General features: G+C 37.4%; 1 protein-coding gene across 1 annotated transcript in view; it reads right to left on the reverse strand.

Moving 5' to 3' along the window:
- The window catches only part of LOC109698344 (disintegrin and metalloproteinase domain-containing protein 18), a 112,411-nt gene that overhangs the window by 24,999 nt on the left and 69,361 nt on the right, over positions 1–18,051 (reverse strand). The window contains exons 12-14 of the mRNA XM_074053313.1: positions 15,693–15,788; positions 12,968–13,166; positions 1,231–1,333 (exon numbers count right to left, since the gene is read on the reverse strand). Coding sequence (XP_073909414.1) covers positions 1,231–1,333; positions 12,968–13,166; positions 15,693–15,788 — 398 coding nt within the window. The remainder of the gene's footprint in view (positions 1–1,230; positions 1,334–12,967; positions 13,167–15,692; positions 15,789–18,051) is intronic.

Consider the following 18,051-nt stretch of genomic DNA (forward strand, 5'->3'; position numbering starts at 1 on the left):
TCCCCCCTCCCACTGGTGCCAACCCTTGCCCTCCCCAGTAGGCAACACCTGTTCCACCCTCCTGTTCTCTGATTTTGCAGAAGAAAAAAAATGACATTTTTGCTTATTTGAGATAAAGGTAGCTACACAGAGAGTTTCCTTTTGATGTTTTCATGTGTATATGTGTTATAACCCCAATTGGTTCATCGCTTTTTTTCTTAATTCTGCCTTAGTCCCTTTCTTATGGTAGTTTCAGCTGATTTAAGAATTCTGTATTCATTCTTGTATAGAGAGTATTTCAACCATATTCATCTTTTACTCTATGCCTCTCATATGTGACCTCCCAGTGGCTCAAGTGGCAGAGTGCCTGCCTAGCAAGTGCAATGCCCCAAGTTCAAGCCCTAGTACAAAAAAAAAAAAAAAGAAGAAGAAGAAGAAGAAAAGAAAAGAAAAGAAAAAAGACAAAGCAACTGTACTTTTGTGATTTTTTTTTTCGGTACTGGGGCTTGAACTCAGGGCTTACACTTTGAGCTACTCCACCAGCCCTTTTTTTGTGATGGGTTTTTTCAAGATAGGGTCTTGTGACCTATTTGCCTGGGGCTGGCTTCGAACCTCAATCCTTCTAATATCTGCCTCTTGAGTAGCTAGGATTATAGGCATGAGCCACCAGAGCCTAGCTGTGATTTTTTATTTTTAATATCCCAATGAAATTCAGGAAGCACTTGCTACAAGATTCTTGTTGGATTCATGAATCACCTTGTTATGTGGTTTATAGTAAAGTTATACTTGCATTGTCCAAACTGAGCTATTAAAAGTTACTTCTAAGATTTACATATAATTTTTTAAACAAACAACAAAACAAAATGAAATTTTCCTCTCTCTCAAATCCTATGTCTTAAAAATAAAACACTTACTTTTTAGGATTATTGGCATTGATAGACTTAATATAAAACACAATGTTAGTTCTCAATGTTGAATGGGACTCCTGGTTTTTGGCAGACTGTACCTATTTCCTTCCTCTGGCAATAAACATCAGCCTTCTTTGTATCTAATCTCATTGTCAGGACGGTGTCAGGCAAAAATTGAAAAAAGTAGAAAACTCTGAATTGCACAGAAGAGAACTATACATATATATGTATTTGAAAATATTATCCTGTTCTTCAATTTCCTGTTCGTTATTATTTAGAGTATCTTGACAAGAAATATATAACTTTTATGATTCAAATAAATAATCATGTTCTTTATACATACCTCTGTTCACAAGGCAGTTGTGAATTTTTAAAACTACAATTTCCAGATCTCTCACTCAGAGAATTAACTTCCTTAAAACAGTCATAGGGGGCACCTTGAGCACCTTAAAATAATAAAAATGCCACTTGAGTTATCATCCTTAATCCAAACTTAATGTTTGTCGATAACAGACTAATGGGGCTTTTATTTCAAATGCATTTCATCGTGACTGCATGAGCATCCTGTAATGCCAGTGGAAAGAAACAATACTTTTATAAATATAAAACACAAAAGAATCACATCTATTGCAGTAAGTTACAATACTTTTCAAAACAGTTTGCTGCCCCTCCTTGTGGGAACAACTACTTCCTAATCCAAAGAGTATTGAGTTTGACTTGTAATTTACTCTTCCTTTTTACCCCCAAGATCACCTGCTTTTATTTCCTCAGACTTGAGTTTGTTTTCAAACTAAGATAATAGTAAACACCCCTTTGTTTTATAAATGAGGACCATGACACCCATAAAGCTTATTATATATCAGAAGATTCTACTCTGCTTCATAGTGATGTGATACTGGAATTTAAAAATAACAAGCTGGCAGAGTGGTTCAGATTGTAGAGCGCCTACCTGCCTGGCAAGCATGAGGCCCTGAGTTCAAACCCCAGTACCACCAAAAAGATAAATAAAAGAAAAAAAAAACTAATAACAACATTAGTTATATAACCTTGAGAAAATTTCTTTAACTTTTTTGACCTTGGATAACTCATATGCATAATGGCAGGTATTGATAACATCAACCAGAGAAGTTTGCTGTGAGAATGAAATAAAATAACAAAAGAATTTAGTGTAGTGCCTGACATATAGTAGTATTTAAAATCTCTCCCTCTTCCTTTCCCTCTCCTTCTTTCTCATCTTTCTAACTTGTCAAAGGTATTTTGTGTGATCACCTACTCTTCTAGGTCCTGTGCTACGTGAGGGGCACATAGTTGTGAATAGCAAAATAAGCTCCCATTCTCATCAGTAATGCAATACTAAGGAAAGAAAATAAAAATTATTTTAAATTAGTCATTGTGTTAACTCTTATGAGAGAAAATACCAGAGTATTTTCTTCCCAGAGTGGGACGAATTGGGTCAAGAAAAGCCTGGTCAGGAAATGTCATCTTCAGCAGAAACTAAAATGAGATCGATACCCAAAAAATGTCATAGGACTCTAAATATCAAGAGAAACCTAAATCCAGGTAGGGGGTGACAGGATCACAGGGCACCTCCTAAGCAGAAGAAATACTATGTGTCCAAACAGGAAAACTTAAGCATTCCTAGAATTAAAACCTAAGAGATGGCCACAAGTCCCTCAGTTACAGTTCCTCATCCTGTGCCCCTTTGCTCATCTCCCAAGACTTTCTCAAGAATTTTTCAATTCCAGACTCAATTAGTCAGGGATATGCAAACAGTTCTGGGAGGTGTAAATATTGGAGAAAATGTTTTCTCAATCTTTTATAAACAAGGGCCCTGATGAATGCACTGCCTTAGGCAAAAAGGGAAAGCATCAGAATCTGCCTTGGTCACACTAGAGCAAGAACGAGATTAGCTAAACCCAGAAGAGAATCAGTTTTTTCAAAAGTAGGAAGGAAAGGAAGTAGAGAAAGACCAGAGGCATGTCTGTCCTGCAGGCCCTGGTATGGATAATGTGTTTCCTGGCTGATATTAAGCATTATATGTCATTGGCTATTTTGTGCCTTTCTATAGTGGGTGCTCCCTGATGGGTATTAACCTGATGGATTAACATCCAGATCTTCCTCCTCTTGCTCACTTTCATGTGGGCCCAGTCACTGGGCAGAAAAAAAAAATTCAGAGTACAGTGCATTGACACTTCCCTGAGCTGTCTCCTTTCCTCTACCATCTGCTATGGGAATTCTATTATTTAACTTCATTTATCATGAGCCTTCATGCTCTGGAAGTCATCTTATCAGAAATTCTTTGCTATCCTCCAGGATCTTTGCCAAGATGTTAAATCCTATACCCTGGAAAGCATTTCCCAAATAAAAAATATTCCCTTATCAAATATTATGCCCCTTATTCAAAGTTGCCACCGTGCACTCTCAGAACATCATCACACGTACTTTATCCATTCATTCTGTCCACAATTGCTGGTGAGGACCTGCAGCTCTGTTGAGGTACAGATTCCTTACTGCCTTCAAAGTCTGCCACATTCCAGCTTTTCCTGTGCTGTGCATTATTTCTACTTTTAACTAGTGGCCAGGAAGGGTAGGGGAAGATCCTAATGAATGTACAACTTTGGTGATGCGTGAGAAGCTATAGTATTGTCCTTAGGCAGAGGAGCATACTTACACCATGCTAAATTGAGGGAGAGGGTGAGAGGAGGGAGTGGACAGACTGCAGCATGAGAAGTTCACAGAAACCTGGAGACTCAAAATTTGGTGGGTCATATTTTCAAATACCCCATCTCAAATGTAGGTCCTATTTTTTCCCAAGAAGAGCTTTAACACTGAAAAAAGAGACCTAATTAAGAATTTAACCTTCTCTAGATTTCTTTCAACTTGACTATTTCTCTGCGTTTCCTGACCTCACTTTAAAAGAAAGGTGAAAAGTTATAATAAGTTAGCAAAGAGGCCCTTGGCCTCACACTTTATATTCAAATACATTTCTTTTTGTGGTCTTTTTCTAAGTTCATAGGTGTTTAGGGACAGCCACAAAATCCCACTGTCCACGAACCTTCCTATTCACCCCACACATTTCAATCATACTAGCTACCAAATTTTCTTTCCCTACTATGCTTTCCAATCTGCCAGCAGGGTGTGCTGTCAGCTTTCCTCTGTGATGGGTGCTCATTTGAGACAGGTTAGAAAGAAGGAAAGATTGGGACTCTTCAACCTATATAGCTTATCCTAGAGCATTTCAGATTAGACATACACACTCAACACTCAGAGCCTCTCTTACAATTGCAAAAATTTTAGCAGTATCCGGGCTCTTTTCAATTGCAGATCCTCTGCTAGCTGCAAACTGAGCAGGAAAAAACTATGTAAACTTCTTCCCATGTGAAGTTAGGGTACCTGAGAATAAGTGCATGTGCAGAATGAGCAATCACCCTGGCCCAGGGACCATCCAAACCCCTCCTCACATACAGGTTACGGGTGGTTTAAAATACTTTGAAAACAGAGAATCTTCTCTCTTTAACCTGCTCCATGTGGCAGCGCCCACACCACTTTGACCTCTTCCCCCTCAGCAATAAAAAAGTGTAGTATGGTCCTTACAACATCCATATGTCCTGTCTGGATTCTTCCACATGGGACACAAAGAATCTAGGTATCTTCTGATCAGAAACAACACTAGACTACAACACATTTGGAATGTTAGTCAAAAGATAATCAGAAATTGAGCCCCATATCTCAAAATGCCATCTCTGATATCTGCTCTCTTCCTTACTCTCTTCTTCTTATGGCTACCCTTGAGAAGTAAATCTCCCATCCCCAACCTACAAGGGACACCTGAGTCATGCCCCATTGGGAAGCTGAAGGGAAAGAAGGGAAAGGAGACTGGGCCCTTTTTCTCCCAGCCCTGCTCTGGTCAATGGAAAAACCTTGACTGGACTTGGGAGAAAGCAGGAAACCCCCTCTTTGGAAACTGACTATAATCCCTATAACTTCTCAAATGTCTGTGCTGTGCTCTTCTCCACTCACACCCACTGCTTTGGCAGCACAACTGAAGAATTGATGGCAGCTTTGGTGAATGGGGAAGCAGCTCCCTCTCCCCAGACCTCAGAGGTGAGCATGGCCACACCAGGAGGAAACAAATGCTATTGTTGCAAGCAGCCTCACTCCCAGTTATCCCCTCTTAGCTGTTTTCTCCACTACCCACCCCATCTCCCCAGATGCCAGGTGCCTCTCCCAGTCCAACTAAATGACTCTGGGATGGAAACTTTGGGAGAAAGTCAAAAATTCACTGTGGGATTTCAGACTGGACTCTAAAATAATGCCTAAGTCCCTTTCTTGAGGAAAGATGATAAAGGCCTAATTTCACCTGAGTTTGCTTTGGTCATTTGGCACATCTCTCTGATCTTATATCTCTGGGCACTTTAGATTTTAAAAAAGGTATAATAGTTAACACAGAGAGGTAATGCTTAATCCCAGAATCCCTCATGCAGGCGTAAGACATGGTCCCCCAGAGGAAGTAAAATGAAGGAAGGGTACCCATATCTGAGCCAGTTCCAGAGATGTTTGGACTTTGTCAAAGTTCTTCAGACTCCAGTTTCCATAGACCCATGAAGTGGATGTCCTGAGGGCCTCTGTAATTTCATACCTCCAAGGGAACACCCTCCTTACCTCCTCTCTGTCTTACGGGGAAAGCCTATTTTATTGTAATATAGCCTGAACCCAATATAAAATGTCAGGAGAAAGGAAGCTTAGATTGCAAGAGATTGAAAAAATTGGTTTGAGGTGTCTTACGTCCAGGCTTATATAGCCTTATATCAAAACTATTCCCTTTATAGAGACCACCAAATAGAAAATAACCCATTGCTACAGGTAGTGATGGGGGAACATGCCTTTTATTACTATAACAGATCGAAAGATCATTCTTTCATCTTTCTAGCACTGTCCATGTGGTGTGGTTGTATGGAGACCTCCATAAAGGTCTAGTGGGTCCTCTCTTGACTTGGGTAGGTTTAATAAGGAATTAAAACCCATTCCTCATCATTGAAACCTTCCTATTCTGCCCTTTGCCACAAGGAAAACCTTTTGCTCTCCTCAGACTTTCTTTCCTTTCTGTGCTACTAATGACTGGGATGGAAACTTTGGGAGAAAGTCAAAAATTCACTATGGGATTTCAAGACTAATATCTTTCTTGAGGAAAGGTGATAAAAGCCTAATTTCATGATTAGATTATAAAGGTCAGATGTATTCACAACCTTCCCATTTGTCTTTCTGTTTGGGACCTATATGTTGTATGTACCATTGCTTTATGTTCCACCTGAAAGCCATTTTGGAAAAATCATGTGATCACAGGAAATGCTGCTGCCATGAACAAGCCACCACACCTTCTTCAAGTGGCCCAACCCTGTAGTGCACATCTTTGCAATTATGTTGAGATGGCAAACACAGGTCGATGGCACCATCCTGCTGTCAGCTAGGGAGAATTGTAATTAACCTGTGGTTAAAGGGTCCAAGAGTATTCTAAGTTAATATAGTTTTTACTTGTGTGTTTTTTTATTCATTAGTCCATCAAGGATTGGGCAAAATCTTCATTTGGCCCTGGATTCCAGAAATCCAGCAATTGATTTGCACCCTTTACGTGCTAGCCACTCACAGCTACCAACTCTGGACAGGGAGGAATATGGAATTGGCCCCTGAAGTTGCTGGAATTATTTTATTCCAAGGGCCTTTTCTTATCTTTCTACTTTGCCCAGCATCAATTCCTGGTAAGGCAGAAAAACAAACATCTGGACTGCAGGAATCCTGAAGTATATGGGCCCATTTGAAAATTTTGTGCTAGCAATTAACATAAAAGGGATATATGATATACAGAGAAATTCAGGTTCTTATTTTGTAAATCTGTTGTAAACTACATAAAAAATAAAAAACACTAAGTTTATTTTGCCCCATATCATAAATCTAGCTGATTAATCTGCTACTAAAAATAAATGGCAAAAAGATGATTTGTTTAAAAATGCACTCTGAAGTAATATCTTTTGTGTGTTTCATTGTGTCTATTTTATACATTTCGTATATGACTAACACATAACTGTAACTACTAAATACTTTGCACTTTTGAGTTCATCTCTGTACACGTAAATTGTCATTTGGGCACGCCTAAATTAGAACATCTCTGTGTACACATGATCATCTTTAGGATAGCTCTTAAACTACTCTTACAAAGTTAGTATTTAAAAATTGTTGTCTCTTCAAAGTGTTGTCTAAAGATCATATCTCAACCAGGTCTAACTAAAATGCAGACATTGCCTTGGGACTAAGGGAAATAATTATGGATAGTAACCTTAATCTGTTTCATTCTGCCATAAGAGCAATTTGCATTCAATTCTCTTTTATAAGTAGAGCTAGTAACAAATACATGTTTGTAGATTGTTATTATATAAAAATAGTTTAAGTTTGTTTTTATTCCTGGATCTCCTTTTAAAGTATAAGGTTACTAGGAGTCTTTTTAAAATTAAAAACACATTATCTAAATTCAAAATTTGTAAAGGTTATTTCAAGATGAAATTTAAAAGCATCTTAAAGCTTATAAGTTTATGTGTCATTAAGTTAGCTATTATTAAAATTTTACCTGAAGAAGTTCCTAAAGTCTAAATCTAAGGTCAAAATTTAGTGTACACTAAAACCTAACTTTCTGTCTAAAGAAAAGTGTTTTGTTTTGTCCAGGTAACTAACAGGGATAAAACTAACTTAATTATGTAAAAGCAAGCAACTTATCACAAATAACTTCCTTTCTGATGGGAAGGTGGGCACACTCAAAGGGGGTGCTACATTAGGTTCCTGGGACCTCAAGATTTTTTGGGACTTTGTAGAAAATGAAATGGTTACAAAAGACTGGGTTGTGTGTCATTAACTCTGCTTGACTGAGCCTGTTATTTTCTGGGAGGGAGCAAAAGGGCTTTATGCAGATCAGTAAGACCCTGCTGTAAGTACATAGCAGTCAGAATGTGACTTCTTATCAACATCCAAAACATAAGTCTCATCCATCAGGTTTCCAAACACCTTGTTTAATTCTCATAAATAACTGCTTTGCACTCTATTAATTTTTTTTTTAGGTTCTTGACGACTGTTGGAGCCAGCAGTGGGACCGTGCCTATGTGATTTGGTTTCTGGCCTTGTTAGAAAGCTCTAAGGAACTGAGGCAAAAATCTCAGAAACAGACATCCAGAAAAACAACAGTGCTCAAGGTTCCCCAGATGTCTTCATGTTCTTTAGATGTAAATAAGAAGGTTATGCTGACCATGTGCTTCTCCTGCTTCTCTGTTTTAAAAGAGACATAACAAAGAGTTAATTTTAACTATGCTTCCTTGTACTAATGTAACCTTGACACATAAATAATACTTGGCCAAATGCTCTCTGTGAAAAAGGAGTTTATAAAAAGCAGAAGTGATCTTCATTAAAGTGGCTATTGAGCAAGACTCGGTATTCCCCTCATCTTTTATAGCTCTGGTCACCCAGGACCAGCTGATAAATGGTAACAGATGACTAAGGAAATTGTGTTTCACTAAGTAAAAAAATTTTAAGTGTTCTTTTAAGAAAACAAAACAAAAATGACCACTTCATAACTGTGGCTGAACAAGTATTCTTTAACTTATATATAGTACCTTATATGTGTCTATGAGTAAAGATTTGTGGAGATATATTTAAACTATCTAAATGTTGTACAAACATTTACAGAATTAAAAGTATATAAGTTTAGCATGTGTAAAATAGATAGATCATGTTCTCCTTTATCTAAGGTGCATTGTATCTAAACTTCCTACACATAAAAATGGTCAATAGGACCTTTGACTTTTCTGCTATTTATGGTCAATACTAAGAGGCCTGCCACTTAGGCAGTTCTGACACCTGTTTGTATTGGCTAGATACACATTGTTATAGATATATAATATGCAATTCAGTTTTTAAAATAGGGACTATTTTGGATTACTGACACTGCCTTCTCCTAACTGAGGGGGAAATCTGGGGTTTTGACTTTTGTCAGTATTCTCTGTTACTTACCAAACTGAAAGTCAGGGCTCAAACTGTAGTGCTAACTATTGCTGGCTCCTTTGTATGTTAGATGTATGTTTCTTCTCTAAGTATGCAAACCTTCTAAAATGCAAAGTTGTAAAAAGATGCTGTACCAAGCTGGTGTCCCCCAAATTAAAAGTGTTAGCGATATTAGCCGTTAGCAAGTTTGTGCATATGTTCCTAAGTGTAATGAAAAAGGCTTAATGATGCTGATGTGATGCTGTATACAAAGGAAGTAATTGGACTGTTCTGTCAATTGCTAAACTTTTCTTCAAAATTTTTAACCATTGTTATTTTAAGTTTGTTATTGCAGCTCTCATCTTTCTAGAGCATTTCAAGAGAAGCCCATGGAAAATGACTCTGACAAGTACTTATCTACCATTGTTTGTACTTTCCTTGTAAAACTTTATAACCCTTGTCTGTTGATATTTTGCAATGTTTTTAAGATGCCAGGACATCATCTATAGGACAGTCAAAATTAGACTTAAAAATGGACTACAGGAAGCCCAGCCTAAGAGGCACTCCTTTTAAACCTCTTTGTTGTTTAAATTTGGCCCAAAAGTTCTCGTTGACACCAACTTCTACCTGACCTGTCTCTTGTGCTACTTTCCCTACAACTGGGACCAGATCAGACTTTCTGGGATAAAGCTAGTCCTGGTGACATGGCTAAAATGCCCAGTTGACACAATCTTCAGAAGCAACTGTTCAGAGAAACAGTTTAATAGGACTACAGTTTAAAAGGACTACACAAAAGAGGGAACCTCCTCTGTATCTAAATGGAGTCACTTGTGCCAGACCTCTAAAATAACCAAAGTTGAGAGGTTTAAAGAAGGGTTCTTAAGCATTGGGCTATCTGGAATTAAAGTCTTCCAGGCTTCTAGCAAAAGGCAAACTCACGTCTTTGGCCAGGGCCTTCTGCTTAAGCAGAGGCAATATGACTGTTTCCAGATATTTCCTTTTAACAGTTCACACTCATGGAGTTGTTACTCCCTCCTGTATTCTGCTTTGTAATGGTGTTTAAATTTTGCTCAGAGACACTGGGAATCTTCTTTCCTTGTAGGCTTGACTCCTATGGATGTTTATCCTGTAACTGGACTGGCACCTGCTCCCTAGAACACCTTTTTCCTAATGCAGATATTGCCCCCAAACCATTAGTCCTTACCTGCCCCATTTATAGCAGGATCTTGGACCAAAAAGGCCATTCAATTTATTCCCCTCCTAACTGGGGTAGGGACAGCTGCAGGCATAGGCACCTGTAGGAAAAGTAACCACCTTCCTCTCATATTACCTAAAGTCATATAAGGACTTTACTGACAGCCTAAAATGTTACAAAAACTATGGTCATAATTTTTAGTCAAATAGACTCTGATAGTTGTCACTTTTCAAAGTAGGAGAAAATTAGAACCTCTGATAGCTGAAAATGATGGACTTTGCCTTTTCCTAGAGAAAGTACGGTGTTTTCATGGTTTAAGACTTAAAATTGTGCACACTGGTTGCTGCCTCTGTCAGAGCTCCTTCTGATGCTTCCATCAATGCTCATGTTTAGGTCACACCTGCTAAACTTGTTAGCCAGGTTTATCTCTTCTAGGATGGCAGCCTTTAGGATCCAAATTATGGTGCAACAGGTGAACAAGGTCCCCATGAACAGCCTTGATTGGGTTGGACAAAGATTTAGAAACAGATGCAGTCTGATGACTAAATGTGTTCTAGGGGATAGTGGTAGGGGGACAATCTCCCTATTAGGCAGGGTCTGCAGTCCCTTGCCAGCTTTGAAGCAGATATAGAAGACAGAACTACTTCTCTCAGCACTCCCAGAAGTGAATTTTTGAGGATATTATCCCACAGGGGGAAGTTGAGGCAGGTTAGAAATATGGAAAGATTAGAACTCTTAAACCTGTCTAAATTAATGCAGGGCATTTCAGTTGAAACAGCTCTCTTACTCTCTGTATGCAGCTAGCAATTTCTGCGCTAGCTGCAGACAGAGATAGGCATTAAAAACTATGGAAATTGCCACCACATGAAGTTAGGGTACCTAAAAGTTAGCATGAAAATATGCACAGTGTAATCCATCGCACTAGTTCAGGGACCTCTCAAACCCTTCCCCTCACACAGGTTACTGGCAGTTTAAAATGCTTTGAGTTAGAGAGCCTTCTCTCTTTCTCTGCTCCCTGCTTTCAACCTGACAGAGATCACACCACTCTTCAGATCCCTTTCCCTTCACCTATAATAAGCCCCAGTATCTCCCTTAATGCATCCATGTGTCCTACCTGGAGTCTTCCACGAGATACAAAGAATCTAGATGTCTTATGATCAGAGACTACATGAGATTACAGCACATTGACAGCTTGGCAAATGATTTGATGTGAAAGCTCATCTTGTAGATATGCTCACACCACTCTCGGTACCAACTGTTAGTGACTGGTGTCTCCAGAAGCCTTGCATCAGAGTGAGGCATGATGTAAAAACTTTCAGTGATCAGAATACCTGGAAGTGAAGGGGAGGAAGCAAGAGGAAGCAGAGGAGTAAAACTGGGAAACCTACCCAACAAACACTTGTATAGCACTGTGTCTATAATTCAGCACTAAGGAGGTGGAGCCAGGAAGATCCCATTGGCTACATAGTGAAAGGCTGTCTCAAAAATAAACAAAAAAATTAAAAGAAGAAAAATAAAGCCAAGTGAGTGAATGAGTGAACATCAGAGGATACATTTTTGACCCTTTTTATATCGATTTCATAAGGACACTAGAGTGTATATTAGAGGAAGAAAACCCGTAACCTGTTAATTCTTTACTATTTCAATTATAGCTGAAAAAGATATCAAGTGATAGTAACTCAGTTCTGGGCTGCTGGTTTATTTATTTATTTATTTACTTACTTCCTTACTTTTGAGACAAGGTCTCACTCTGTAGCCCAGGCTGACCTCAAACTCACACTCCTCCTGCCTCATCCTCTCAGTGTTGGGATACAGGCATGGTCTTCCATACCCAGCTAAAGGTTTATACTTTTAGTTTTTAAAAAAAGGAAGAGTACATTCTACATTCTCCTTGCACAGAGAATTATTTGATTTGGTTCTTAAGAGATGTGTTAAACCATGATTTAATTACTGTGATAATAAATATTTTAAAACAAATAACCATTACAAACACACACACACACAAAACCTCACAAAAAAGTAGCATCCTGAAAACATAGCATACAGAAAGTAGCACTGATCTGTGATTTAGGAAACCATACCTGTGCAACCTGGTAAAATTTGGGTTAAATCATCTAATCTGAAATTTGTTACTAAAGTCAAGTTTCAAATAATTAGAAAGATAATGCAGACCACATACATATCATTTGGTAGAAACAATCCTCCTTAGATTATTGTGTGTTATATTACCTTCATTCACTTAGCAAGTGCTTGCATTCAAATACATTTCATTGTGTAATTCTGATGTATTTAAATTATTTTAATCCCTCTAAAAATACAAAATCCACTAGGATTCACTCAAAGGCAGGAATCTTATTTGAATTACCTTGAAAAGCTGTCTGAAAAGAAAATAAATACATGAATTTTGACCAGGTGGTCTATGACTACTCTTATCCATGTAAAAGGAACTCTTCAGTTGGAAAATATGATTACACATAAATAAAATTCATTCTCAGCTTTCGTAAATCTCTTTTCATTAGAATTAGATTACAAACGTGGGGAGTAAAAGGAAATAAGTAAGATTTCAGGATTTACTGATTTGTCATTCTAATTACATATATGTTATGAGCTAGAAACAATGGAATTTTTTCCCAGGTAGCTAGCCACCAAAACCAAAATTCAAATCATGAGAAAAGAAATGTATAATAGAACTTGTCTTGGAAAATCTCAAACCCTCCTACAAAAACTTACCTTCTTTAATTCAAATTTAATCTTTATTAAACTTGTGACCCAGGTTCTTCCATTCCTATACCATATAGGTATGTTGTTATAAACTGTAGGGGTATCCAATTCTAAGGTAAAAGAAATACAAAAGAAGGGGCAATACCTTTTCCAAATACCTCCACACACTGGTTATCGGTAGTTTGGCATCGCCCGTTATAACAATATGCAGAACCCAACCTGCACAAATGGCCATTCAATGCGTAAGTGTCAGGAGCACAGTCACTAGACGTTCCGTTGCAATACTCTGTGAAATCACACTCCTGGTCAAGACTCTGCCTACATGGAGTGCCTGCTACTGATATCTAAGAGGAACAAGAAGAAGGGAATAGTTTTCTGTAAATGACTCTTCTCCATTACTCACTGAGAAGATTATCAAATAAAATGCATCTGGCTATTAACCATTGAGGGAATAAAACAGTTTCTAAGGCTGAGAGTTTGCCAAAGGAAAAATCAGATAAAGCATCCACTGAACAGCCCATAGAAAAGTAAATCTCTTAAAGATTTGAACAAATCCCTTCTGATAGCAAGTTTGCAACTGCCCACCTGCTTTGTGACCTATAAGATGAGGCTGTTTGACCCAACATTTGAAGAGAGACTGAACAGATCAGTTAAAACACACCTGTTCCTTGAAATTGAAGGATCACTATCTCTACCTTTTGTTCTCAGAGAGTCCCAGGAGCCAGTCTACCTGGTATCAGTGCCTGACTTTGACTCTTACTAGCTTGTTTGTCTCCATTTTACATTTGTAAACTTGAGGTAATAATCATATTCTCATAGGGTTCTTAGTAGTGTTCATTTAATGGAAAAAAGTGCTTAGAGGTCTGGGGATGTGGTTCAAGTGGTAGAAGACCTGCCAGAACAAGGCCCTGAATTCAAACCCCACTATGCCTGAAAAAGTGCCTAGAAAAATACTTGGTAACACTGTAAGTAATACTTATTGCCAACTCCACCATAATATTTATTATTGTAAGAGAACATAAGTTTCCCTGCATGTTCATATAAAGAGGACAGTTGCTAGCAAATTTTTGTGACTGACTGAAAAGATTGCTTATCCATTGCCTTAAGTAGTGAAGTCCACTGCATCCAAATGCTCACTTGCCATATATGTTGAAATTACGTACACACACAGCATAATCTACTTTGATTGAGTTTATAGTTAATACATCAAAGACATGTAATAAATAAAGTGGCATTTAAAAAGTAATGAAAGAAAAATAACTTTCAACTTAGAATCCCATACCATGCAAATATATCTTTCAAAAATAAATGAGAAATAAGGTTTTTTCCTAGACATATAATAACCAAGGAGTTCATTTTCAGCAGATCTAAACTAAAATACATATAACAGGAAGCTTTTCAGGTGTAAGAAATATAATACTAAATAGATATAATCAAAAAGAAATAAAGCTGGAAATGGGATAAATGGTACTAATTATAGAATTATTTTTTCTTGATTTGCTTGATATAAAAGATAAAGAGCAAAGATAAGCAAAAATAGTAATAATGCATTTTGGTTTTGTATTGTGCTCCCTTATAACATTCACACAACGTGATGCATTGTGTGAAATTAGTCTCTAATTAATCAAAGACTCTCAGCTCCAGGGAAACCAGTAAAATTATTTTTAAAATGTAGAAGTAACAAACCAATAGTGATGATAAAATAAAGCCACACATTGTATAGTTTTAGAGTTTACATTTAACTTGAAAGCAACTATAAGTCTCATAAATGGAATGGTGGGAATTCAAAGTCGTACATCTGTTTTGAAAACTATGTTTTCAATTTCCCATAAAGTTCCATGGGAACTTTCTATGAACCAGCAGCCCAAGTATTTAGCTAAGAGAAATGAAGCACTACGCTCACACACAATCTCGTCATGAACAGTGTTTATGGTAGGTACATTTTCATCACCCCAACCTGAAAATGATCCAAATGTCCCTCAATTGGGGAGTGGATTAAAAAACTGTGGCTTGTCATCTTAATACTTTCAGTACTATTCAGCCACACAAAAGGAATGAATTTTACAAGTACGCTAAGATGTCTAATTAGCATGTTTACCTATATTGTATGATTTGATTTATGTTTTTTAAAGCAAAGTTATAGGAGCTGAAAACAGATGGATGGTTTCCAGGAGCTGTGGTTGGAGGTGGACTGACCTCCAAGAGGGTGTGTGGGGAGGAGAGGAATGGAATCACCTGTCCTGACTCTAGTGCCACTTACAAGCTGGAACACATCTGTCTATAACCTCAGAAACCCTCACCAACAGAATTTTACTTCATTAAATTAGACTTTAATAAAAATATTGAGCAAAAAGAATACATGAAATATTTATGTATAAGTGATTTATCAGAATTGGAATCTTAGTTTCTTATCCAAATATATTGTATGGGAAATAATGTTATTTAAGTGCATGTGTTCTAACCCAATCTTCTAACTTTTGAACAATGTATAATAATTAATGTAACTGTTTAACACAATAACTATTGCTTGCCTCTTTGCATATTCTGCAACAATAAATTTCTGTCTGCTACTCATGTCATAATTTTTCATAATTAGTCATATATCATTTATTTGACTTCAGGATTTATTTGAGTATCAATATTTTTGATATAGTAATATGTATTGTTTTCTCCTCTTTGATAACTTTGTGGTTTCAACCCAATAGATAATCACAGTTTGAAGTGCCTTCCTTGTTTCATAGCAATTTTCTTTATATTCTTGTGTTTGCTTACACACTCTGTATTTTATGTCACAGTTCCACATTGATTCAGTTAATGCAGACTTCTATCATCACAGTTCAATTTCCTGTGCATAAACACTGGCCACATACCTCACAATCGGATGTGCAACATGGTCCTGAACCACATTTTGCTGAGTTTTTCAGTTTGCATGTTTTATAATCACAGCACTTTTTAAATTGACATTCCTAAAATTTTAAAACAAGAAACATTATTCCAGTCCAAAATGAACTCTTGTTTTTAATCTCAATTTAATACTGTCCATTCAATTTATCAATTATACAATATAATTATATTCAAAGAAGCTTTACTATTTTACTGTTTCTAGAATATCTAAAGGTACATATAACAGTAAGCCCTAAGAAAATACCATCCAAATTAGTAGTTCATCCAATAATAGTCATTTGTTTTTTATTTATTTGTTAACAGGATATTGGGTTTGGGATCCAGAGCCTTGTGCATGCCAGGCCATCACTCTACTGCTGAGTTGTATCCCTGGCAATCAGTCACAATTGTTAGCTAAAATATTTGGTGATCAACTTATGAGTTACTAGTATGGGATTATATCCATAGGGAAACTTTTGAGTTTCTAGGAGAAACATACATTTCCCTCAATGTTTTCATTAATGGTTTGTTTACTAAGATTCCTATTGTGAGTGAAGTTGAAGCAGTCTAATAAAAATCTTTAATGTGTATTTATGTGCTCAGTTTTCCTTTAGTAGTGTTAGCAGTGGCTTCCCTTTTAAAAATATTTTTTATTAATTTATTCACATGTGCATACATTGTTTGGGTCATTTCTCCATCCTGCCCACCTTCTCCACCCTGTCTCCCCCTTTTTACCCCCTCACTTCCAGGCAGAACCTGTTCACCCTTATCACCAATTTTGTTGAAGAAAAGACACAAGCATAATAAGAAAGACAAAGGGTTTTTGCTAGTTGAGTTAAGGATAGCTATACAGAGAGATTCCTAACATTGCTTCTGTGTACCCATGTGTTACCACCCAAGTTGATTCATCTCTAACTGATCTTTACACTGGTTCCCAATCCCCTTCTCATGTTGACCTCTGTCACTCTAAGGTTTCTGTATTAGTTTCTTTGGAGTGGGGACATCAAACACTTTCATGTTTGGGGTTTTCTACCTATTCCTATTTCTCCAGTATGTGCTCTTCCCTTGTCATGTGATCCAAGTCCAACCACATTGCTGCATTTGTCCTAGATCTAAAGTCTGCATATGAGGGAGAATATATGATTTTTGGTCTTCTGAGCCTGGTTGACTGCACTCAGACTGATGCTTTCCAGTTCCATCCATTTACCTGAAAATGATAAGATTTCATTCTTCTTCATGGCTGAGTAAAATTCCATTGTGTACAAGTACCACATTTTCTTGATCCATTCATCAGTAATGGGGCATCTTGGTTGTTTCCATAACTTAGCTATTGTGAATAGGACTGCAATAAGCATGGGTGTACAGGTGCCTCCGGAGTAACTTGTGTTGCATTCCTTTGCTTATAGCCCCAGGAGTGGGATTGCTGGATCATATGGCAGGTCTATGTTTAGATTTTTAAGAAGCCTCCAGATTTTTTTCCACAGTAGTTGCACCAGCTTGAATTCCCACCAACAGTGTACTAGGGTTCCTTTTTCCCCTACATCTCGCCAACACCTGTTGTTCATGGTGTTTTCATGATGGCTATTCTAACAAGGGAGAAGTGGAATCTTAGTGAGGTTTTGATTTGCACTTCTTTTATGGCTAGAGATGGTGAGCATTTTTTCATGTGTTTTTTTGCCATTTGAATTTTTTCTTTTGAAAAAGTTCTGTTTAGTTCAGTTGCCCAATTCTTTATTGGTTCATTGATTTGGGGAGAGTTTAGTTTTTTGAGTTCCCTGTACATTCTGGTTATTAGTCCCTTGTTTGATGTGTAGCTGGCAAATATTTTTTCCCACTCTGTGGGTGGTCTCTTCAGTTTAGAGACCATTTTTTTGCTGTGTAGAAGTTTTTTAATTTTATGAGGTACCATTTGTCCATCCTTTCTCTTAGTTGCTGGGCTGCTGGGGTTCTATTGAGGAAGTCTTTGCCTATACCTATTTGTTCCAGAGTGTTTCCTGCTCCTTCCTGTACTAACTTCAGAGTTTTAGGTCTGATATATAGGTCCTTGATCCATTTTGAGTTGATACTAGTACAGGGTGATAGACATGGATCTAGTTTCAGTTTCTTGCAGATGGGTAACTACTTTTCCCAGCAATATTTGTTAAAGAGGCTATATTTTCTCAATTGTATATTTTTGGCACCTTTGTCAAAAATGAGGTGGGTATAGTTGTGTGGATTCATATCTGGGTCCTCTATTCTGTTCCACTGGTCTTCATGACTGTTTTTGTGCCAGTACCATGCTGTTTTTATTACTGTTGCTTTGTAATACAGTTTGAAGTCAGGTATTGTGATACCTCTAGCATTTCT

This window comes from Castor canadensis, chromosome 14 (assembly GCF_047511655.1).
Source record: "Castor canadensis chromosome 14, mCasCan1.hap1v2, whole genome shotgun sequence".
Lineage (NCBI taxonomy): Eukaryota > Metazoa > Chordata > Mammalia > Rodentia > Castoridae > Castor > Castor canadensis.